The sequence below is a fragment of the Lotus japonicus genome, chromosome 1 (assembly GCF_012489685.1).
Source record: "Lotus japonicus ecotype B-129 chromosome 1, LjGifu_v1.2".
Lineage (NCBI taxonomy): Eukaryota > Viridiplantae > Streptophyta > Magnoliopsida > Fabales > Fabaceae > Lotus > Lotus japonicus.
In genome coordinates, this window is record NC_080041.1 from 78249200 (window position 1) to 78273678 (window position 24479).

A 24479-nucleotide genomic window follows, 5' to 3' on the forward strand; every position below is an offset into this window, starting at 1 on the left:
AAAGAGTTAAGTTATTTTCCGACATGTTCGTAAAAAAAATTAATTTAATAATAAATAATTATATAAGTGTGATGCAATATAATTTATATATTAAAGTATCACCAAACGCGCAGATCAATTAACGCGAGATTGTTCTAGTTTAAGTAAAAATTTCAAGTTCGTTGTAAATGTGGTTATGTTAAATATTACTTCATCTGTTCCTAATTATAAGACCTAATACAAAAAAATTGCGCTTATTAAGAAAATATTAAATGTGTAGTTGGTTTTTTAAAAATGCACACATTCCTCCATATTTACCCTTTGTCATTTTCTCTCACTAATTAATGGTAAGTGGTAATTAAAACTTTGAAATTGAAAACACACAATTAATGTGAGGGGTATATATGAAAGAGTATAATATTTTTTTGTTAGATTATTGTTAAAGGTCTTATATTTAGGAATATGAAAAATTTAAAACTAGGTCTTATAATTAATTAGGAACTGAAGGAGTAGTTGTTAGGGAGAATTTTCCGCTCATTAGGGTCTTACTCGATTCAAACATGATTAATTGAATCAGGGATAATACATGTGTTTTAAAAAATGTAGAATATTTTTTTAAACTAAAATGTAGAATGATGTTAATGTGTAAATAAAATATGTGGTCATATATAAATTTGATTTTATATATTTTCCGTTAGTTTAACTGATAACTTTAAGTCATATTCTTAATTCAATCATCTAACTTTTTAATTTTAATTAAAACCGTCATCAATTAAAAAAATGTCATAGTTTTTATTTTTTATAGTGCTAGCTACTATTGAGAGCTTATAATTTACAAATAAATTTTAATTGTTTAATATCAATTTTTGATGACGAGATATTACATTCAATTTTTTTTATTTTGTAATATAAAAAATAATCATAATCATTAAAAAAAGACTTTATCAACATAAATTTTAATGGTAGAAAAGTCACAATTGACTTTTATTAATTATTTTAATGTCATTAAATGTCAAATTAATACAGTAGTTAATTTTGAAAAAAATCACAATTACCTTTTTTTAAATATTCTAATATCATTAATAACTATTAAATGAAATATTAATCATTAATAACTATTAAATGAAATATTAATCATTAATAACTATTAAATGAAATATTAATCATTAATTATTTTCAAAAATATGCAATTAGTTAATATTTAAATTACAAAAAAATAAAATATAAATATAACATTATCTACCTATTAATTATAGCATAAGAGAGAAAACTTATGAAAAAATATAATGCATAGAATGAGGGGGTGACACTTATCGAAGTTGTCACTTTTTGGTTTCGGATAGGATAGGATGAGCCCTTAAAATTCTAGGTAATTAACCGCCTTAATTGATTGCAATTAATAAATAATACACATATTAATATATTCAATAGAATGATATATTTATTAATACGTTTAAATAACTTATGTATTTTCTTTCGAATAGAAATAACATATATTAATATAATATGTATTAATGTCTTTTGTGTAAAAAAATGCTCTTTTTTTCATCAAATGTATTTTAGTACGAGACAGTTATGTTCGAGTAAAAAAAACATTCACATTAGTAGTGGTGTTGCTACCGTTGGGTGGGGGTTTTGATGGTTTTGAGTGGGAGGAGGAGGAAGATGAAGGAAATGAAGGAAATTTACAGTTTTGAAGACGAAGTTTCTAGGTTGACATGAATTTCTAGATTTTGAAAAAAAAAAGAATAACTAAATTTGATGGAAGAAAATATTGAGAGACGAAAAAAGTGTGAAAAATCCACATAAAAGCCTATGTAGATTGTTAGCTAGGTAAAAAAAATTGTCGCGTAAACTTTATAATGCGTAAGGACTATTTTAAATCGAACAAAAATATTCAGGGACCAATAAAAGAGGAAAAATTACGAATAAGTCAAAGACTAGAAACACATTTAACCCTATTTGTTATTTACTCATGTTCAATTCCTAAACTACCCTGTCAAAAAAAATTCCTAAACTACACTTGTTATACTAATGCCTTTAAAAAAAAACTTTTACTCTCATGACCTTCACCCCATCTTTTATTTTATTTTATTTTATTTCATACAATTTTTTCAACTATATATTATATTAAAAACTAGTTATTTATTACTTAATAATATTATTTTTAATGTTGATTAGTTTTTAACACTTTTGTTGTACATATTGAATAAATTTTCATTTATTTGTTATTGCATTTGATTATAAAGTTAGTTTTAATACTTTCATGATATTCTCCTTCTTCCCTTCGTTCTTGCCTCTGGCTTCCGTTCCTCACCCTGGGGTATGCTCCCCTGCTTTGGCCATATTTTCTCAGATCTGTGTCCCTTGCTCGCGGTGGGCTTCGTGGATAGTAAAGAGGTTGTGTTCGCGTTTGGTGAGGTTGGGGTTGGAGGAGGGTGTTCCGGGTTGTCGACATTGTTGTTGAAGCAGCCGTCAGCATTCCTACTCTTTTGCCCTCGCTCTTCGGCTTGCGTGCACCTTTGGGTTATCCTCGAACCGCCATCTAAGCTCGTTGTTTATGCGCATTTTCTATGCTCGACCTTTTTGCTTAGATCTACTCATATATGTGGTTGGTCTAAGATCTTCTCAGTGCACCGTTATGGTGGATGTCCCCGATGTGGGTTTTGCTGGTGGGTCACTTTCGGTGGCGAAAGTGGTGTTCGAGGGGTGAGGTTGTCGTCATAGTTAGTAGTCGGTGGAGTATTGTGCGTTGTTTTGATCTCGTAGTTGATCTCATTCTTGAACTCCTTGAAGGTTACTGAGGCTACGGTTTTTGCGCGACCTCTGCCTTTTGCTTCATGCTCCTTTTGATTATGGGTTGTTGCAGTGGGTCTGGAGGCAATGCAAATGATGTCTGTGTTTTGTTCATCTAATCCTTTTCATTTTGTATTTTATTTTTATGTTACTTTAGACTTTGGGACTAAGCTTTATGGCGTTAGTTGATTTATGATGTTGGGTCTTTTAGTTTGAACAACTAAGATGGATCTCTGTTTTGCATATGTCATGGTGCGACTTGATAGGATCTTATCTAGTTAAACTTATCAGTGTTATTAATCAAGACAATGATAATTCTTATGGTCTGTTTATATACCGTTAACCCATCCCGTTTGCCGTTTTCCAATATATCACAACATAAACATCAAAAGAGATTCTCAAGCTTCCTTGGACATAAATTAAAGTACTTAATTTTGTTCAACATTAAAACAAACACACACTAAGAGAACTGATAATTAATTAGAATCTCTGGCTGGGTGAATTCACATATTTCACATTTTTGAAATACTAATTCAGAATTAGCAAAGTTAAACATGTTGTGATATGATCACTGGGGAAGACCGTTAAGTTTACAGTAGGCGTAGTCCTTGAATTTCTTGACTTTATATTTGGGAGGATTATCTTGTGTCACCAGCTGAGGTAGAGGACCAACCTCACACTCTGCCGGTGGCTCCAGGAATACAGGCCATGACATCCTCGTTCGTTCCTTATCCACGGTTGTTCTGTGTAGAACACTCTTGTACCTCCCATTGCTCGCAATCTGCCATGTTGCAACAATGTTCTCATAAATATCTCATGAATCAAAGAGTGTGACCCCATGTCACACCTAAATTCAGGTGAAACAATTTTCGCATGTACTTATACAAACCAGCAAAAACTGTGAAAAAGAAATTGTGTTTGGTTAAAAAAAAGGTTTGTTGGGGATGATTTTTGTTTCACTTTTCTGTATTTAAAAATGAGTGATTATATATGAACAATACTTTTAGCTATTCACAGTCCAACAATCGACTTACACATCATTCGTTGCAAACATTAGCAATGGCTAAAAATTGCTACTAAGTTGTATGCCAGAAGGATGTCGGCTTAAAGTGAATATGAGCATCATTTCATTTAAAACCATTTTTAGAAACAACTTTCAAAATTTGCTTTTTGAAAGAATAAAAGGAAAAAATTATTTGAATGAAGTGTATTACAATGTATTAAAAAAATATAATTTAAAAACTAAAAATAAAAACAGTAAACATCTCAGATATTTTTAATATTTTAGAAAACTGAATAAAAACTTTTAAAAATAGGTAATTACAACAAATAATTTTTTATTTTTCAATTTTTCGAAAAAAAAATTAAACACTCAAAATCTGCAAACAATTAAGATCTAATTAACCTGAATCTGATCCCCGATGTGAACGATGAGAGCATTGGGGATATACTTAGCATCAATCCAACGTTCATCTTTGAGAACTTGGAGGCCTGGTACCTCATTGGGCAGAAGAATGGTGAGTGAGCTAAGATCAGTGTGAGGGGTCAATCCCAGAGCCAGATCAGGGCGAGGACATGGAGGGTAATAGTTAATCTTCAACATGTATTCAACTTCTTCTCCACCAAAAGCTTCCTTCATCACATTCCCTTCCACTCCTAGCCCCAAAGACAGCAATGTAAACAGCTTGTCAGCCACCACACGCATGTACTTGGTGTACTCTTCATTGGTCTCCCTGCACCCTCAAACCAAATATAAACTTCAAACCAAAGAGCACATATACATTTAATAAAAGTATAATCCAAAAGCTTAAATGAGTAATTTTATACAATATTTTTAACCCTTCATTCACATAAAAAAATTATTAGACTTAAAGTGTCTACAATATATATGGATTGAATCCAAATTCGTTGATCTTCACATTTCTATCTTAGTCAGATGACTTTGATTTATTGAGGTTATTATACACTTAAAATTATACATTTAAAATCGACATATTTGAATCAAAGTTGTTTGTTTAAAATAACACGATAATAACTTATATCACTAGCTACCAAACTTATATCATGAAGCAACTATTCAATTTAAGCTGTCGAATAAAAGAACTATCCCAAAAATTAGACATTTTTATATTATATATCTCACAAGTTAAGCTAAAATTTAACTTTTTCATTATTCCAATAAGAATTAAGTTCAAAATCACTTTTAGTGACTCTGATATCATGAAATGGACTAACAGAATTAACATTGAAGAACCTGTAAGAAGGTGGATTGAGGGGCCAAAACTTGTGATTGATTTGAGAAGGAGGCCAAATCCTGTGAAAAAGATGATCCACCCAACCTTTCTTTCCATTCACCTCTTTCTGCAGCTTAGTTCCATAGCCTTCGTAGCTCTGAGACCCAGGAACCTTAGCACACTTCTCCTTCTCTTCCTGAGGGAGAAGAAAGAACTCTTTGCCAACACTCTGCAACTCACTGATCAGCTCACTGGGGATTCCATGGTTCACAACCTGGAACATGCCCCACTCCTGGCTAGCCTCAGATATCAACTTCACCAGGTTCTGTTGGTCAGGGTTGCTCAGGTCAATGGTGGGTATGTCAGGGATGTCATCACCGTGGAATGTGGTTAATGCGGGTTGCTCTGTTTCTGGTCGGATGAAATCTATTGGGATTGTGTTTGAGTGGATTGACAATGTTGCTATGTTTTGAACCCTCTCCACCTCCATTTTGCACTGCCTCACCAACTTGTTAATTATTGAATTCTCCTATACTTGCTAATGCATCTTGGAAAATTTGTTAGCTTGCAGGGTGTGTGTATATATAGAGATAGAAAGAAAAAGATAGCTGTTTCTTTAACCTCATTTTCTGCAATTAACTTGTTCACACTTTTACTATAGTGTGGCACACAAGATATATATATATATATATATATATATATATATATATATATATATATATATATTTTGAACAGGGCACGCCAGATTGATTTAACCTCATTTTAGTGAGACTAATAAAACTTGGAGGTTTCTATGATACCCACAATGTATCATACATGAAGGATGTGATTGGTCCACAACAAAAATAATTTATATTTTCATTTTTTTCTTTTTAAATACGGAGGATGTGATTGGTCCACAACCTTTTCATGTATCATACCCACACTAAGTGTTGTGGTATCGTAGCAAGCACCATAAAACTTATGTAGTGGCAAGTATAAAACTGTGGTTGATTCGAGTGGTATATGTTATTAAAATCTCATGCTCAAGTATTGTGGATTGAAAAAACTCTTGTTAAAAGAGCTAATACCATCAAAATCTAAACAGTTTCGGTTGAATATGATTGTCTTCATTGATTATACTTGTGCTAAAAAACATCATTATTCAATTTTAATTTTATGATGAAATTAAAAGCATCTCACTATTTTTTATGCTTTTGATGGGTAATCACTAACTAGTAAGTGGGGGAAGAGAGCTAAGGGAATTGAAGAGATTTACACTGTGGAAGGTCAGTGTTAAATTCCTAACGAAGAAACTAATTTACTACTCCCTCCGTTTCTATATATAAGTCACAAATAACTAATTCTCTTAGATTAAGAAAAGTAGTTACTAGTAATAAATTTGTAAAAAAAATGATTTACTTTCCTAGATTACCCTTATTTACTTTCCTATAATTTTCTCTCTCCAAGTTAATACTTCTAAAGTTTATCATCTCTTTCATATTAAATATGAGGGTGAACATGGAAAAAATTATTTAATGCTTCCTAGATATTAGAAAGTGACTTATATTTTGTAACAAATTTTTTTCAAAAAATGTGACTTATAATAGGGAAGAGAGGGAGTAATAATTAACAATTTACCTATAAAAAAAAACTAACTAGTAAGTATTTCAATATTACACAGGATATTTGGGATGTAAAAACTAAAGAATCACTCATCTAGTAGAAAACTATTATTTTTATGGTAATGAAATCAGCGTGGGATGCGATGAAAGAGAAGAATGAAAACAAAAGATAGCAAGAGCAATCAACGTGGGACTGTTGTATTCACTCGTTAGAACTACCAACCACATAAGTAGGGTCCATGAGGAAGGTAACTTTTAAGTGAAAACTCATAAAAATTATTGATGGGCTAGCCCATAATGATAAAAAAAGGCCTCAGCACCTACATAAAAGGCCAGTCTAGTTTTCAACAAAAAAAAGGCCAGTCTAGTTATACGTGGTTTTTTTTACAAAAAAAACAATCTTTCTGAGTTGTTATTTTAGAATTCCATAGTGTTCTTCTAATTTTTACCACCAGTTTTAGACCCAAATTCCTTCATCAGGGAGGCTTCTCACCACAGTTTAATTACACAAATAAGTGGATTTTTTAGTGTTTTGTTTTTCTCCTTTAGCTTTCAGCCTTCACCTTTCTCTGTGACCTTATACTGTGTTGCATCCTTCCTCTAGCTCCGGCCAACACTCTGCACCCCTCCTCCATATCTGATCACCACTCCTCCACGGTTCTTTGCACTTCTTCCTCCCCTAATGATGGAGAGTTCACCAGATCCTGCCTCAGCCTCAACCACCTATCGCCTTCGTGTGCTTTGCTACCTCCCGTCTTGCGACCTTGGCTGGGTTGCACAACCATCTTCGGTTCCCTTCATGGCTTCATTCGTGTCCCTGCCGCTTCCACCGTCTTTGCAGCCTCTATTACCGTTTTTGTTTATGATTTGTAGAAGTTTGTCTTTCTTACCTTGTTTTCATATTAGCTGCTGTGACCCTTGTTTGATGCAGCTGATGTCTTGTTTTGGGCTTCTTTGGTAGCCACATTACTTACAACCTCGACAGAGCCAATTGTGTCGTTTCTTTGGGAGCGCTGGTTAAAAAGGGTAGATCTTTTATCCTCATAAATCATTTAGCTTTCTATTAATTTGGGGGGGGGGGGGTTAGGGGCTTTTGTACGCCCTTTATGGTTTTACTTCATAATTTATGTTGATTGTGACAACTGAGTGTGCATGTTTGATCTTCATCTCCTTATGCTTTTGTGCATATTGTTGTAGCCCTCCTGGAATTTAGTCTCATATGTTGTAAGTGTCGTTGACAACCTTTTGGATTTTAATTTCAAACAAGTTTGACCAAAAAAATATGTTCCTCTCACGTATGTTATTTTTGTCTGCTGAAAAGGTAAATAACTTGATTGTCCAATCCCTACCCATCCTTCCCCAATAACTTTTACTAATGTTAGCAGATGATCAGTTGGAATTACCATCAGTTGGGTACTGCTCTTTGGGGAATGAGAGAAAGGATAAACCAGATCTGGGTCGGAGGTTTGAATGAGGAAGGAGGCTGGTTGGTTCGGTTACGGAAGGTGGGTGTGGCTATGGATGTTGGGTTTTCAGTGTTTGGTGAGAAAAGCTTCAGATTGGTGGTGAAGGGGGTTGATTTGGTGTTAAATCTGAGTTGGGTTTGTGGGTTTACGTTCTGGGTTTCTGAAGCATGATGGGGGGTGGGTTTTGGTGAAAATGATGGAAGGAGGGGGTGAAGAGGGTGGAAGAAAGAAGAAAGGGACCAAAGTGAAAGAAAATTAGAAAGATAATGTTGACTTTTATTAATTGGGTTAACGGACGTTAGGGGATTTTAACGTCAGGGACTAATATGACTATTTTTTGCCACATCTGAGGACCGCGAGCCTAATAAAATTCATCCAGGGACGATTCTGAAGTCGGTGCGAACATCCAGGGACCAATGTGACTATTTACCCGTTAATGAGGATGAATCATAGGTCATCCATTTCCAACTCTTTAACCATGCTTTACAGGGTACATCATTGCCCGAGACACTCAAATTTATGGTGGGCTCAATCTATGGTCATTTACTGTGTGTTTTGGTTGACACAAGTAGCTCGCATAATGTGATTCCCCCACGACGTGATAACTTTCTACAATTACCCACTCATTTTCCAGTCATGGTTGAAAATGGTGCTCACACTTCTATCATTTGATCTCCACTCTAACAGAAGACTTACATATTTACCGTTAAGAAATTGCCCAAAAGGTTTAACTAGATACATGCTCACTAAAACATTACACATCATCACCATCCATGAATGTTTCAAGGGTATCCTTCACTCATGTGCAACCTTTACGATAACATCGTTTGATGCTCCATGAAGAGCTACCTCCTTCATTGACTTGGCGGGTTCTTAGCAAAAAACGTGGATAGTGGGTGGTGGCAACCGAGGGATTTCACATAAAAAATCCCATTTCCTTCTCATCAAGATTCAGCTTCCCCACCTCTCTATAGTGGGAATCACAAATGCCTTTGAATGGGTATATGACTTACCCAAGAATAAAAGATACCCAGGTATGTTTTTTTGGCTAAAAAACACTTTTGGCCCCTGATGTTTTAAGTTTGTGCAAATTCCACCTCTACTCTATTTTTGTCGACGTTTCTACCCTCGATGTTTCACAAATGTGCACTGTCTGCCCCTCCGTCACTTTGACGTTAAAAAATTAATGAAATGGGCTTTACTGGCACTAGCAATGCCACCTCAGGATCTACGTGGCATGAAGGAAGAACAAGAGTTATAATATAAATAAAACTGTGTTGCAAAATATGACAATTATGTATGTAGTTCAACTGGTAAAGGGTTTGTTTTTCCACTTACATGACTTGAGTTTGAATCCCCCTCACCTCTTTTTTCAAGTTCTAATTATAATTAGTGATGTGTCACGCCATGTAGATGCTGATGTGGCATTGCTAGTGCCAACTAAGCCTCTTCCGTTAATTTTTAACGTCAAACGGACGGAGGGGCAAACAGTGCACATTTGTAAAACATTGAGGGTAGAATTATCGACAAAAATAGAGTAGGGGCAGAATTTGCACAAACTTGAAACATCATGAGCCAAAAGTGCTTTTTAGCCTATATTTTTCAAATATGCCACCAAACGCTTGAATGTACATTCCGTCCGAAATATTTCTGGGAATCTTTTTCCAAGTAGTGAAACAAACGCCCCCTAACGTGTTAACGTGCCCGAAAGAATAACCTCCCCATTGCATGCTACAATTACACTTTTCTCTCTTTAATAGATCATCCAAACCTTTATATGATTTTGGCTAATTTCAAAGGTAAAAAGCGACGCTACAGGTGTTCACCTCTTTAAATTCTTTTTTTATTTAAAATTATTCTCATAATTTCATGCATCACCTTAGAGCATCTCCAATGGTAGGAACTTATTTTGGGACTTAACTCACTTTTTGGGGACCCAGATTGTCACATAGGATTTAAGACACTCATAAGATCTCAATGCATATTTCACTCTAGTGGTTTGGATCTTATTTTACTTTTGACTGGACCCACGGTACCCAATATATTTATATTATTTATTTCCCTCCCTATTTTTCACTTTGATTATGGTATTGAAGGAGAGAGAAAAAATATTAGTTTATTTAAGATCCCAGATTTGAGAGTACCTGAGCTAAAAGCTAAGATCTCATGCCATGTAGGACAGCTCAAATGGTGGGATCTAATAAGATTCGGATCTTATTTTAAGATCTTAAAATAAGAACTTCGTTGGAGATGCTCTTCGTATACTTTGTGAAAAGAAAATGACACATGTTAACAAGCAGTTGTATAAACAACCTGATCGCTATTATAAGAATATTTTATACAAAAACATTAGTTTTCTAACAAAAGCAGGCGTACTCTTCTTTCTGTTAGAATCGCATATTATCTCCAATGAAATAAAATTATAATTAAGTTATTTTAGTTTAAATATTATATTCACATTTTTACTTTTTACTTTTTATTATAAATATGTAAACTTTTTTTTTTCTCGAGGTCACACATTCAATAATCATAAAACTAATTCTTTCAAAACTCAAAAATCACATTTAATGGTAGTAAAAAATATGTTGACATTTTGTTAAAAAAAAATTTTTTACGACAAAATATCAATTTATTAAAAAGGGGAATTAACATGAGAACATCTCTCTAAAAAAAAATTGTTTACATTGCCTTGAGTGTCTGAACACAAACTCAATTGACATTGATAACAATAAAATTTATCTCTTTAATTTTCATATACTAAATCATCACCACCTGTCATCGAATTATAAATCAAGTGGTTAGAGTTGTGCGACATATGAGATAAGTGAGAAATGTCTAGAAATTAAGTCGGAAAGTCACAGTTTACTTTTTGCAATGTAAAAAAATCATCACCACCGGATTTTAAGAAGAAAATGTAATCATGGCATGTGAGTTCAGTTGGGCTCCGGATCCTCTCCAGTGAAATTCTCTAAATTTTTCTCTAGTGGACATTTGAGACGGTTTTAAATCGTCACAAAATTTTTTCAGCTACCACAAAATGCTGCTGAAAAAAATTGACAGACTTTGTGGCAGCTGACAACATTTTGTGGCGGTCTAAAACCGCCACAAATGTCCACTGAAGAAAACTTGAGAGAATTTCATTGGGGAAGATCCCAGCCTAGTTGAGTTGAGTTGAGTTGAGTTGAGTTGAGTGAGGATTGAAAAGAAAGGCATACCTAAAAACTTCCACGACAGGTGTCAATGTAGCTAGGAAGGAAGGAAGAAGCAGGAAGAAAAGAATGAGACCAGGTTGATGTTGATGTTAGCAGCAATTCCAGGGTTTCATTGGAAAAAGAACCTTCAACTTTTAAGACAGACAACACCTCATGGCGGTGCCATAATCTTAAAATAAGGAAACTGTAGATTCTTTTCCTACCAATTTTCAATTACTTTATTTTTATTTTTTTATTCACCAAACTATTAAAAAAACAACACTGTATATGAACATGCCAACGCTCCTCATATATCAGTTTGTCGACAACCTCAAAAATTCTTAGTTGCCCACTTGAGAATTTCATCATCATTGTATCCCAAAAGAGATTAAAGTTAAGAAAAGTGGAAAAAGCAAGAAACTTGGCATTTGATCTTCCCTCTAATGGAGTGCTGAACTGAACAAGCTCTTCATTCAGTGTATCTATCTTTCCCTTCTTCCTTGTCCATCTTTACAGGTAATTCTCACTCTCTTAAAGATCAAACTCACAAAAAGTTTGGTTTTTTGTTTGAAATGTTTTTACTTTTATTGAATTTGATCATGTCTGTTGTTGTTGGAGTTGTTGGTTTGGTTGATGTGTCTTTTATTTAGATCTGAGAGCAATTGAAATCAATCATGACTCAGTTTAGGTTTTGATTTGAAGCAATCAAATTTTTATATGAGATTAATTATGATACCCCATTATGATTATCCTTGCTTATGAGGAAAGGAAGTACAGAACAATGTGCAAATTTTTTGACTTCACAGTTCAGGGTCTCTCTGCAAATTTTTTCTTCAGCGCAATCTCTTTGCAAGTAAACTGAAATTGAGTCAAATGATGAGTTTCCGGCATTTGATTTTTTTGGTTGCAGGGTAGTTCATGAGTGACATACTGCTCAGATTTCCATTAATGTTATTTTTCACTTCCAACTGAGGTCAATTTACTTGAAGGTGATTTTATGTGATTATAAATTATGTTTGATTCTAGCTTCCGAAAACTCTGAAGGGGAAAAAGTTTGTTCTCAATTTGGTCCTCAATTTTCATTATTTGTTATTTGAAGTTATACTCTTTTACTTCTCTTTGTTTTTTTACATTTGTAATTATATGTTCGAAACCTTCATTTCTAGGTAGTTTTTTATTAGTAAGCTTAACTAAGGCTTGTTTGTTTCTCTTTAGCGAAAGTAGATAAACCACTGCATTTAATTTTAGTTAACTCTTTGTTCTATGTTTTGTTTCTCTTCTGGACTATCTTTAACTTTGTATACTATTTAATGTTTAGATCTTCATCTAGAAAAAATGGCAGCTGAGCTAGTCAATGCTGCAACAAGCGAGAAGCTGGCTGAAACGGATTGGGCAAAAAATATTCAAATCTGTGAGTTAGTTGCACATGATAAAAGGTAAGCACAAAACTTTCATATCCCAAATTGATGTTGTTTCTTTCTAATTGGTCAATGTCTTAAATCATTTGGAAGTGATCGTTGATGTCTTGATGGCAATTGTATAACATTTAATTTTGTTCTTTTAGATTTTAACCATGGTAAATAAAACCAGTAAATTTTGGATATTTTTTATACTAGATGTTTGGTTCTTTTGAATTTGAATAGTGTTCACGAAAAAACACAGAACAGAGCTAGGTCATTCAGTTGACTTGCTCAACCATGTGTATCCTTTTGTGAGTATGTATCTTCCTTGCACGTTGCCTTCCTGATATACTTAGTGCCTTGCTAGGTCTTGATTGCCATATTAAATATCCATAAAGGGGAATTTTGTCGTTTCTTAACTCACCGCGACGCGATCATCTTGTTGGTATCATAATCTGACCAATCATGCTTGAATTCTCTGTTGGGCCAATAAAGTTAAGATCTCGCTATTGTCTTACCAATCAAGCTAAGATCTCGCTGCCACGCAATAAGGCGATCATCACGCAGTTGGCTGATCATGGAGACCGATGACCTTACTAATAGGAATCAATCATCTCTACCCTTGCGAATTAGGCTATGTCCAAATGGCTAATTATATGTTTATTTATCATTTGAAGATCATCCTGATGGACGATTGTTTTTCTTTTTCCTTCCAAAATTGAATGCTGTCCTAATTCTTTCTCGTTTTAGCTGTACTTTTTGTATTTCTTAATATTTTATATTACTCAGAAGGAAAACTTCAACAAGTATTCAGTTAGTTCATAAATGATATCTGGTTCTGACATACCTTGTGTGTAGTTGGATAAGGATTAGCTCATTTTGTGTTCAAAACAACTTATGATCAAAATCTTACAGAGTGAGCTCTTGAAAAAAAGTGATTATATCTTAAAAATAGTTAAATCTAACCAATCTCCATTTTCAATTTATATTATTTCTTCATGGTTCTTGTTCACCACAGCCCTGGCTGTGCTTTAACTAGATTACGAACATAGATGAACTCATAAATGTGTCAGCAATCAGCATAATCTAAGTAGTATTACTTTTTTTAATAATCATATCTTTTGAATATGCAGGCAAGCTAGAGACGTTGTTAAAGCCATCAAAAAGAGGCTGAGTAACAAACACCCCAATACTCAATTTTATTCTGTCATGGTGAGTACAATGGCTTTATTAAGAATTTTCTTATAATTTTTCATCCAATGTTAATTACTAATTAGTTTTACCTATACTGAAAAACTTATTTAAAGACACAGTTTGACACCACATAGTATTCTCTGTATTTGATATAACGAAGCTTGTTTATTGGAGTTTCTAGTGTTGAACATTTGCATTTCTTGCTTTCATGATCTATGGAGTTCTACTGAATTGTCCTTGATTGTTGATTTTCTAGTTGCTGGAAATGTTGATGAACAATACTGGAGAACATATTCATGAGCAGGTGATTGATACAGGCGTTATTCCTATTCTTGTGAAACTTGTGAAGAAAAAGGTGAGTTTTCTCCACAAAGACTTGTTATTTAGCAAGGTTAATTTTTCATCAACCTCATTTTTATATTCTCTCTTTTTCTTGGTTGCAGTCTGATTTGCCTGTGAGGGAGAGGATATTTCTCCTACTAGATGCCACTCAAACATCCCTTGGCGGTGCTTCTGGAAAGTTTCCGCAGTATTATAATGCATATTATGAGTTGGTGGTAGGCACAACTTCTGTCTCTAACATGTTTGTTATGATCTATGTACATGCATCACTTTCCTACTCCCATTGTAAATAATAGTGTTTTTTACCAAAAAAGAAGAAAAAAGAAGGTTGCAACAGAATGCGCACTCATAATATGCTATTTGAATACCAATAGAAAAACTGAAGTTACAATATTTGAGGTTCTACCGTTTACAGAATGCCGGAATACGATTTCCTCAAGGGCCTCAGCCTCAAGTAGTCCAATCAAATCACGCTAGTTCCCAACCTAGTACGATTGGTAATGTACCAAACAGGGAGCAGGCCTCACCTAGACATGAAGGAGTTGTTCCGCAAGCGGAGTCCCAGAATGTTTCTGAACCTAGGTAACTTATTTTTTTCACTTTAAGTGTACTTGTGATTGACAAGATCTTTACAAACCCTTTTCTGGATAATTTGTATCAAAAATGATTTATTATGGTAAGTGTTCCGGGTAAGAACATTGAGAAAGGGTGTAATCCCTAGAGAGAGAAGTGATTGCACTTAAGAGAGGTATCTAGAGAGAGAATAACTGAATTTCATGTGTGTATTCATAAAATGAGCAAAAAGCCCCTTACAATTGGTATCTGCTACCTATTTATAGAGGTAGTGTTGGGCCCCCATATGCTAGTGTCCTTAATGGGCCGTGTGGGCCTGGCTGAACGAGGCCCAACCCTACTGGCTTGGGGCGCCACCGGTCGGTGTGAACCCTGGGCGTTGCCCTTCTAGGGGCTCGCCCAGTCCACAAGTCCACAAGACACCGAGCTCGAAGCATGAGAGCTAAGTGTGTCTTTAAGAAAAATATGACATAACTGCCTAATGCTTATCCATCGTGTATGCAAAAATCCAAGTCGCCAACATGGCGTGAAAAGATGAAGGGCGAGCGCCCTTGGTCTGCAAGTCCACAAGCTCGAAGCAGGAGAGCGAAGTGTGTCTCCAAAATGTGACCGTCAATCTCTGTCCCCTTGTGATCCCCCTAGCAGGTCGCCCGTTGCCACTTTCCACTTGGTACGGCGTTCCTCGGCTGGCGGTTTCGACCAACGCGCAGGAACTATTCCCAAGCTTCTAGTTGCAATAGCTTCCCCGCCTAGAAGATCACCTAGCCACGCTACTTGGCGGGATCAACAAAGAATGTATAAAGCGTGTAGGTTGCCGACATGGCGCAAATGAAACACAAACCGCCAATAGCGCAAGGAAATACGCAAATACATGAATCTCCGATTGACGCGGGACCTAGAAAGATGGTGTACAAACGCCTACAAGATTAAGGAGTCGTGGTGGCCCGCCTCATTACCCGATCCACTGACCTGACGAGCAACCCGAGCTGGCAAGTCCACAAGTCCACAAGCGGCGAGAACGATTACTTCGTATTGGCGATAAGTTGGAGCAGGTGTATGATCGTTCGCTGGCGGGAAAGGTGGCAGGCATGGGTCATGTGCTGATCATTCAATCATTGACTGGCGATAACCCCGGCGAGCGACTGAACTTTGTTGTTGGTGTCACCTGTCAGGCGATGGTGTTTGATCTTTATAGTGGCGAGGCTTTTCGCGCTTTCCCTTCTTTTAAAACCCTTTCAAATCCCTATCTGCCCCATGTGACTGCCCCACGTGACGTGTTGGTTACATCAATTTCCCTCTTTCTCCGGAACCGTCACTTCACCTTTCATAACCGTCCCATCGTGCGCAGTAACTCCCCATTGCACGCGACCCACCTCCCCAAAACCTCCATGACTTCCAACCTTCCACACGCGTCCAACACGCGTCACCCTTCCAGCTTCCCCCCTTCTCCTATAAAAACCCTTCTTCCCCACAGTCATCCCTTTCCGAGACCCCTCTTTACTTCCCTAATCGCTTACCAAACTCCTTCTGCCCACTTCCGCTCCGGAGCCGTCGCTTATCACCCTTTCCGCTACCATCTCTTCACATCCTACTCCGGTGAGTCCCACTGTCCTTATCTTTGCATCATACCCATACTCATCTTTCCCTTTCTTTCACTTCACTGTCTTCTAAAAATGGCCTCAAGCCCTACCTCCCCTAACCACTCCTCTTCTTCCTCCGGAAACGACCCTGATGCCACCGCCGCCGGCGGCCTCCGTTTAGAGGTCCCGGAGATCCCACCTTACCGACTAAAAACCTACGCCACTCTGCCCCTTCCAGTCCAAATAGCCCCCACTCACGAGGCTATAGACCAACCTTCTATTTTCCAGAATAGCGATCTCCTGGGTGGTTTGTCTAATGACGATGAATTTGACGCCAAACTCAGGATCTGGATTTGCAGTCCTGAGGACCGCCCCTGGCTTCATAAGCCAGACGGCGACGTAAAGAGATCCCATTTTTTCTTTGCGTATGAATACATGTTTAGCGAGCTTGGAATCAGGCTTCCTTTCTCGCCCTTTGTCCAAACCGTCCTCCGCGACATCAACGCGGCTCCCTGCCAACTCCACCCTAACGCCTGGGCCTTCATTCGATGTTTTGAAATCTTAAGCGCCGCTGTCGGCATCGCCCCATCCCCCACCAGTTTCTTCTACCTCTACGACGTAGACCCCAAGTCCATCAAAAACAAAGGATGGATTTCCTTGAAGGCCCGAGCCGGCCGGAAGTGCTTGCACCCTCACAAAAGTAACGCGAAGTCCTCCTTTGCACGGAAGTACTTCCGTGTGGCGGTTCATCCCGCCTACCCAGAGGCATTCACCCTTAGAGACGGGATCGCCCTTTTTCCTCTTTACTGGACGGAGAAGCCCAATGGGATCACCGATCCTTCAGAGGAATCTTTGTCCGCCAACGACAAAGCTTTTCTTAATCTCCTTGCCCCACTTCCCATCCTTGACTGCACAACAGTCCTTGAGGGCGCAGACCTCTCAAGAACTCCCAAATACCTAGGTTGCCCATAGCTCACTTTCATTATTGACATTTCCTTTCTCGTCTCCTATGTTGTCACTGATCGTATTTTTATTGTTACAGAAGATATGAATTTCACGAACGCCGAGCTCCTGAAGGCCCGCGAGAGGAGAATGGCTCGCTTTTCCCCAAAATTCAACACTGAGGGCGACGTGAAAAAACGGGGCGGTGCTGAGAACCAAGCCGAGAGCATCAAAGCTCCCAAGAGGAGAAGATTGGTCAAAGCCTCCTCCGGCGCCGGCACATCAAACCCTGGCGCTCAGCCCACCACTGCTGCTGCGCCTAAAGGCAAAAATGCCACTGAAGCCTCCGTCGCCGCGGCTATCGAGCCAACCACCGTACCAGCTTCTACTCCTGCCACCGCCGGTGCGACCGCTGCTGTTGCCGCTGAGTCCTCTGCTGGCGCCACAGCCGCCTCCGTCGGTGCCACAACCACCAACATTTCTCAATCCTCAGCTGCCGAGAAACTCGCCGGCGTCAACGCCACAAAAGCTGCTGCGTCTTCCGACACTCCTGTTGGAGAGAAGGAAAAAGAAAATGAAACCCCGAAGTCTCCCTCTCGCCAAGGTGCGCCTCCTAGCCCGCCCTCAACACACGATGCGGGCTCCATGCCTTCCCCGCCTCATCAAGGGGAAAAATCCTGTCCTGGTGCTGCCACTACCTCTGAAGCGGCTCAAATTGAACAAGCCCCTGCTCCCGAGGTCGGTTCTTCAAGCTATTATAATATGCTCCCCCACGCCATTGAACCCTCAGAATTCTTACTTGCTGGTCTTAACCGTGACGCCATAGAAAAAGAAGTTTTGAGTCGGGGCCTTAATGATACCAAGGAGGAGACTCTTGCTTGCCTCCTACGCGCTGGGTGCATCTTTGCCCACGCGTTTGAGAAGTTCAATGCCGCCACCGTTGAAGCTGAGCGGTTGAAGGCCGAAAGTGCTAAGCATCAAGAAGCCGCCACTGCTTGGGAAAAACGTTTCGACAAACTGCCGACGCAGGCAGGAAAAGACAAAGTCTATGCCGACAAGATGATTGGCACGGCGGGGATTAAAATCGGCGAGCTGGAGGATCAGCTGGCGCTGATGAAGGAAGAAGCAGATGAGCTTGATGCAAGCCTTCAAACTTGCAAAAAGGAAAAAGAGCAAGCTGAGAAGGACTTGATCGCCCGAGGCGAGGCGCTGATTGCTAAGGAGTCAGAGCTTGCCATACTGCGCGCTGAGCTGGAGTTAGTGAAGAAGGCGTTGGCGGAGCAAGAGAAAAAGTCTGCGGAGTCCTTTGCCTTGGCGAAGTCTGAAATGGAGGCGGTGATGCAGGCTACGTCCGAGGAGATCAAGAGAGCGACCGAAACTCATGCCGAGGCCCTCGCCACGAAAGATGCCGAGATTGCTTCCCAACTGGCAAAGATCAAAAGACTAGAGGACGAACTGGCGATGGAGAAGGCCAAATCCACTGAGGCGAGGGAACAAGCCGCTGACATCGCCCTTGACAACCGCGAGCGCGGTTTCTACCTCGCCAAAGATCAGGCCCAACATTTGTACCCGAACTTTGACTTTAGTGCCATGGGAGTAATGAAAGAGATAACCGCCGCAGGACTGGTTGGTCCCGACGATCCTCCCCTGATTGATCAGCACCTCTGGACAGCGACTGAAGAAGAAGAGGAAGAAGAAGAACAGGAGAAAGAAAACAATGAATAATGTAATTTTAACATTACTTTAGCTTTTGCTGTCACCTTGTAGTGTACTTTTCCGCCATTCGTCTATGTTTAAGCAACCCTTCGCCATAGCTTTTTATATCGCCGTTGGATATTTTGTAAATCATGTTTGAATGCTTGGAATTTTTGGACACGAATTTCGTGAATTTTCGTTTTATTTTATTGATGGAGCGCCTCATTAAAAACTTGTCGACTTCCTGTTGCACCGCCTTCCCTTTGTCGCCACCCAAACGCCTCCTGAGTTGTGAAACTGGCTTGACACTTGGATTCAATGCTAACCGATGGCATATGAAGTTTGGATCAATTCCAGGCATGTCTTTGCAGCTCCAAGCAAACAAGTCTAAGTTCTCCCCAAGCAGTTTTGTCAGGCGCGTCTCCTGCTCTTCCGTCAGTCTGGTCCCAATCTTCAAAGTGCGATCGCCAAATTTTGTGCCTTATAAGAAATTAATTTGACTTGCTCGCCACTCTCAGCGTAAGGCCGCCACCATTTTGCGGTAGGTCGCTACCCTCATTTTTGGCGGTAGGTCGCGACCCTCTTGCGGTAGGTCGCGACCCTCTTGCGGTAGGTCGCCACCATTCTGCGGTAGGTCGCTACCCTCATTTTTGGCGGTAGGTCGCGACCCTTTAGCGGTAGGTCGCCATCCTCTTGCGGTAGGTCGCGACCCTCTTGCGGTAGGTCGCCACCCTTAGCGTGAGGTCGCCACCCTTTTGGCGACTTTTGTGTGTCTAAAAACTGAGTCTTACAGGTCGCCACCCATAGCGTTTGGTCGCCACCCTTTGGCATGAGGTCACCACCCTAGCGGTAGGTCGCCACCCTTGGTGTGATCGTCCCATTTCGGGACTCAAAGTGCTTTGGGTTCCAATGGCCAGTTGGATTACCAAAGCGGTGCTCAGTAGAATGGGCAATTTGTACCCCACACATCGCCAATGAATCCGGTTGTTACGTGGGCTTTTCCGGGGCTAATTTAGTTCATCGTGAAACTTGTTTCACTTTGTAACTAAATCGCGCCATCAGGAGCTTGTCCCACCCAATAACAAACCGCTTATGGAAGAGTCTTCCAAGTTTCACGAAACTTTAATGGTGCGCCTCAATTCACCCACTCCTTCTCTTTGATCCGATTTGCTCCTCTCTGTCTGAATCAAAACCAGTGAAGACAATATAACTTCTAATATCAACTTCAAAATAAGAAAATTAGGAAATACAACAACTGAGAAGGGAAATCAAATGAAAGATGGAGGAAAAGTTTGAAGGAATTGGAAAATTTGTTGGCCAGCGATCTTAACCATAGCAACGCTTTACTCGCCAAACTTCCATGGCCAAAACAAAACGTGCCCACCAGAATTCCGCCGCCGGAGTAAAACGTGCTTGCTAGATTCCAACGCCAACGACATTCTCTCGCCGCCTATCTTCAAAACGTGCTCGCCAAAGCCAACACGTGCTCGCCAAAGCAAACGTGCTCGCCAGAATTTGCTCACCGCCTAACTTCAACGCCGCCGACAAAGCAAAAGCGTGCCCGCCAGAATTCCAACGTCTCGGGATTGGCTCTGCTCCTCATGTATTGTGCTCTGGACAGATTCCTCGCCTTTGTTCTTTTCTTCATCATTACCGATCTGCTCTCCCTTGCCTACATGCTTCCTCGATCTGAAGCTTCACTTTTTTTTTTTTCCTTTTCGAAACCTGATCAGCTTTCTTGATCCGTCATTCTCCCGTCCACTATAGCCACTGAGTTTCATCGATTCCTTTCTTAGTCTCGAATTCGCTCCCACTCCGTCGATTGACAACAGCGATCAAGCTTCCACCACGAAGAAGATGCTGCCGAGAGAACTGTAGTGACATGGATTCTTGAAGGTCAAGGTGCATTGTATTCCTTTTCCAATCCAGAGCCCAAAAAGATCATCCAAGATCCATTTCCGTAATCAAAATCCGTCCCGCGAAATCCACGAAAATCTCAAGCAAAATCAGTTGTGCAATCAATCCACGTGATCCGGGAATCAAAAGTTTATCGGTCCCCACAGACGGCGCCAAATGTTCCGGGTAAGAACATTGAGAAAGGGTGTAATCCCTAGAGAGAGAAGTGATTGCACTTAAGAGAGGTATCTAGAGAGAGAATAACTGAATTTCATGTGTGTATTCATAAAATGAGCAAAAAGCCTCTTACAATTGGTATCTGCTACCTATTTATAGAGGTAGTGTTGGGCCCCCATATGCTAGGGTCCTTAATGGGCCGTGTGGGCCTGGTTGAACGAGGCCCAACCCTACTGGCTTGGGGCGCCACCGGTCGGTGTGAACCCTGGGCGTTGCCCTTCTAGGGGCTCGCCCAGTAAGAATAATTATTTGCTCTAGTTCGGGGATCAAGACTGGAAAAAAGAAGATTTAGCCTAATACAATAGGTTTTGTTCAAATGAAATGAATGATAATTTTCAAGACCTATTTTTGGTTTTTTTAATGAATTTATTCTTAAAATATCTGATTTATCTTCATTTTCATTTACTTGTTGTATATTGCAATTGTCTTTTGCAGCATTCTTCAGAAGGCTAGTAATGCATTAGAAGTTCTAAAAGAAGTCCTTGATGCTGTTGATGTTCAACATCCTGAGGTGAGTCTTGAGAGTTTTAGTAATAGAATCTGTAAACAAATAAATGTTAGCTTTTGCTGAAAATTTGCAATTTCTTTTCTAGGGAGCAAAGGATGAATTCACCCTTGATCTTGTAGAACAATGTTCCTTTCAGAAGCAAAGAGTAATGCATCTTGTGATGACTTCTCGGTAAGGCTATTTAAAATTTCTCTTTTCTGCTTTTCTTCTATACAATGTACTGCTTTCTCTTTCATGGATTTGAGATTGTTCAAAGGATGGGTGACGCCTTTGTTTCTAGTCTGTTGGTAGTTCTAAGAATTTGCTTTGATACTTATCTTATTCATGTAAGCAAACAAAAAAGTAAACTGTTATGTAGGCTTGGTTTAATAATACATATTCAGTAGTTTTAGTGTTGATCCCAAAGGGCAGCTCGGTGCATGAGAGCTGCCAGGTTCGGTGAAGGGTCCAACCACTTGGTCTATTGTACACAACCTTACCTTGTTTTTACACAAGAGCCTGTTACGAGGACTTGAATCTGTGGCCTCAGCGTTACAATAACTTTTTACCGTTGCGCCGGCTCCCCTTCAGTGTTGATCCCAAGACATAATAAATTGAGTTTAATGGATATGCACTGTCAGTGTAAAGTAGTTTTACACTGACAATCAATCACATTATGACACGTAGGAGAGTCTGTTACATTTGCTTTAAATTTTAATTAAAACAAGAATTTATTTTCTGATTTGGCGGAATACATGTCTGTGTAAACAAACTTTACACTGACAGTGCATACTCCTTTAATTCATCTCGTAAAGAAAAACAAATCTTCTAAAAGTAAATAATATCAAAGCAAATAATATTCTAATATTACAACAAAAATGTTTCCAGGTTTTGGATCAAATAAGTTAATTAGTGGTTACCTCATTAATCAGTCTTTGAACATATTCAATAAGTTCAGTAGTTTGTTGTTCCTGATCTGGAATCACTTTTAGCAGGGATTTCTTTCTTGTATTGTTCCCTAATATTTATGTATATGCAGTTTTGCACATATTTTTTACATGATTAATTCATTCCTTCAACTGGTTTTTGCATCGGTCCTTTGTAGAGATGAAAGCGTAGTTTCTCGAGCAATCGAGTTAAATGAGAAGCTCCAGAGAGTTCTTGCAAGACATGATGATCTCATTTCCGGAAGAGCCACAACAAATACTACTTGTCAGAACGTTCTTGCAAGGCATGATGATCTCATTTCCGCCAGAGGCAGAGCCGCAACAAATGCTCCTACTCGAATCGACCACAATGAAGAAGAGGAGGAGGAAGAGGAGCCGGAACAGTTAGTCCGAAGGTGCCTTGCCTGTTCTTGGAACTCAATTTGTACCTTCTTTACGTGAAGGATAACTCTATTAATCAACATTTCATTCATCTTTGTATGACTAATGCTTTGCAGATTACGCAAAGGAAAGGCGTGCGCAAGGCCTGAAGATAAGGACACTGAAACAAACATCTCTCACTTGGATTTGCGTGGTGAGAGACTCAATCGACCTCTTATAAGATCAAGACCGCTTTCGTTAGAGCCACCAAGAGAACCTGACACTCGTTCTTCTCCACCTCCCATGATCCCACCTCCCCGTCCAAAACAGAACGGGGAGCTTCCTCATGTGGCGATTCCACCACCGCCTGCAAAGCATGTTGAGAGGGAGAAGTTTTTTCAGGAGAACAAGGATGGCTCTAATTTGTCTGGCCACATGAGAGGCCTCTCCTTGCATAGTCGTAATGGTAGCAGCTCTCTCAGTGGAAGCTTTGATTTCAGTGAATGAATGATCTTTGACAACAACAAAAATCTTGGCTTTTCATTCTTGTCTAAATTTGGAGTTGGTATTTTAAGTTGTGATAAGTTGGTGATTTGTGATCTAGTCTAGTACCTAGGGTTTGGATAGGGGGGAAATGGAAATACACATCTTGAGTTTATATATTACTTGTAATTAATAAATTTTCTGAGATCATATGTGGTGCAACCGTGCAAGTGCGACTGATAACTGATAGTTTATATTCCCGAGTTTGTAGAAACTACATATTTTTATTCTTAACCATTTTGAAACCTTCAAAGACCACTTTTGGTTCTTTCTCTCTCTCAAATAAAGCGAAATCATGCTACTTTCATGTCCAGACAGTGTCACTTGCTTCCATTACATATTTGACATTTGCTTTGAAGCATTGTTGTTTCAATGTTTCTGTTTTGATGCTTCTGTGCCATTGAAGCATTTTGGTTTCTATATATATATATATATATAAACGATGTTGGTTTGACCACGTCACTGCCCCAAGTTGGATGCTACTCACTCCGTTCCAGAAAGTTTGTAGTTTAAGCTTGTGGCGCAAATAGTAATAAAGTAATTATTGATAGTACAATTTGACTAGATTGCCCTTATGTATGGTGTTCTATTTCCAAGGATAGTGGTAAGTGGTAACTATATCAAGAATTGTAATAAACATAGTGGATAGAGAAACTTTAATAAATAAGGGTATAGAAGGAAAAAATGGGGAAAAATGCATTGACATCCTAAAATTACAAACTATTTGTTATATTGAAATCATACTCAAAACTACAAACTTTCTGGAACGGAGGGAGTATCATCTATGACTCTTGGGCTTTTGAAGACCATCTAACGGTCCTCAATGAAAGAAGATCGATGCTCAACTTTACACTTTTACCAAGTCCAACATCAATCCCTATTCCCTAAACATATTTTTCATTTCTGTGAGCCTTCAAAATTTGTTTAAGGGCGGGTCAAGATCCTTTTTATAAATGATACTGAGCGAGGGCAGGTCAAGATCCTCTTTATAAATGATACTGAGCGGATTATAT

General features: G+C 38.8%; 2 protein-coding genes across 4 annotated transcripts; one reads left to right on the forward strand and one right to left on the reverse strand.

The window, feature by feature from the left end:
* Positions 1–3168: 3168 nt before the first annotated feature.
* Positions 3169–5652, reverse strand: LOC130715114 (flavonol synthase/flavanone 3-hydroxylase). The gene is made up of 3 exons (XM_057565162.1): positions 5030–5652; positions 4181–4508; positions 3169–3556 (listed from the first exon to the last, which is right to left on the reverse strand). The coding sequence occupies exons 1-3, from the start codon at positions 5497–5499 to the stop codon at positions 3344–3346; spliced, it is 1011 nt and encodes a 336-aa protein (XP_057421145.1). The 5' UTR covers positions 5500–5652; the 3' UTR covers positions 3169–3343.
* A 5831-nt stretch (positions 5653–11483) lies between these two features.
* LOC130715147 (TOM1-like protein 5) lies at positions 11484–23724 on the forward strand. Of its 3 annotated transcripts, XM_057565204.1 has the most exons (11): positions 11486–11786; positions 12181–12259; positions 12589–12706; positions 13804–13882; positions 14121–14219; positions 14308–14421; positions 14622–14788; positions 21565–21640; positions 21723–21808; positions 22722–22958; positions 23061–23724. In XM_057565204.1, the coding sequence occupies exons 3-11, from the start codon at positions 12606–12608 to the stop codon at positions 23428–23430; spliced, it is 1329 nt and encodes a 442-aa protein (XP_057421187.1). In that variant the 5' UTR covers positions 11486–11786; positions 12181–12259; positions 12589–12605; the 3' UTR covers positions 23431–23724. The 3 variants fall into 3 exon arrangements, with proteins under 3 accessions (XP_057421203.1, XP_057421194.1, XP_057421187.1); XM_057565220.1 differs by lacking the exon at positions 12181–12259 and having other exon boundaries at positions 11484–11786; positions 12601–12706; XM_057565211.1 differs by lacking the exon at positions 12181–12259 and having other exon boundaries at positions 11485–11786.
* The last annotated feature ends 755 nt before the right edge of the window (positions 23725–24479 follow it).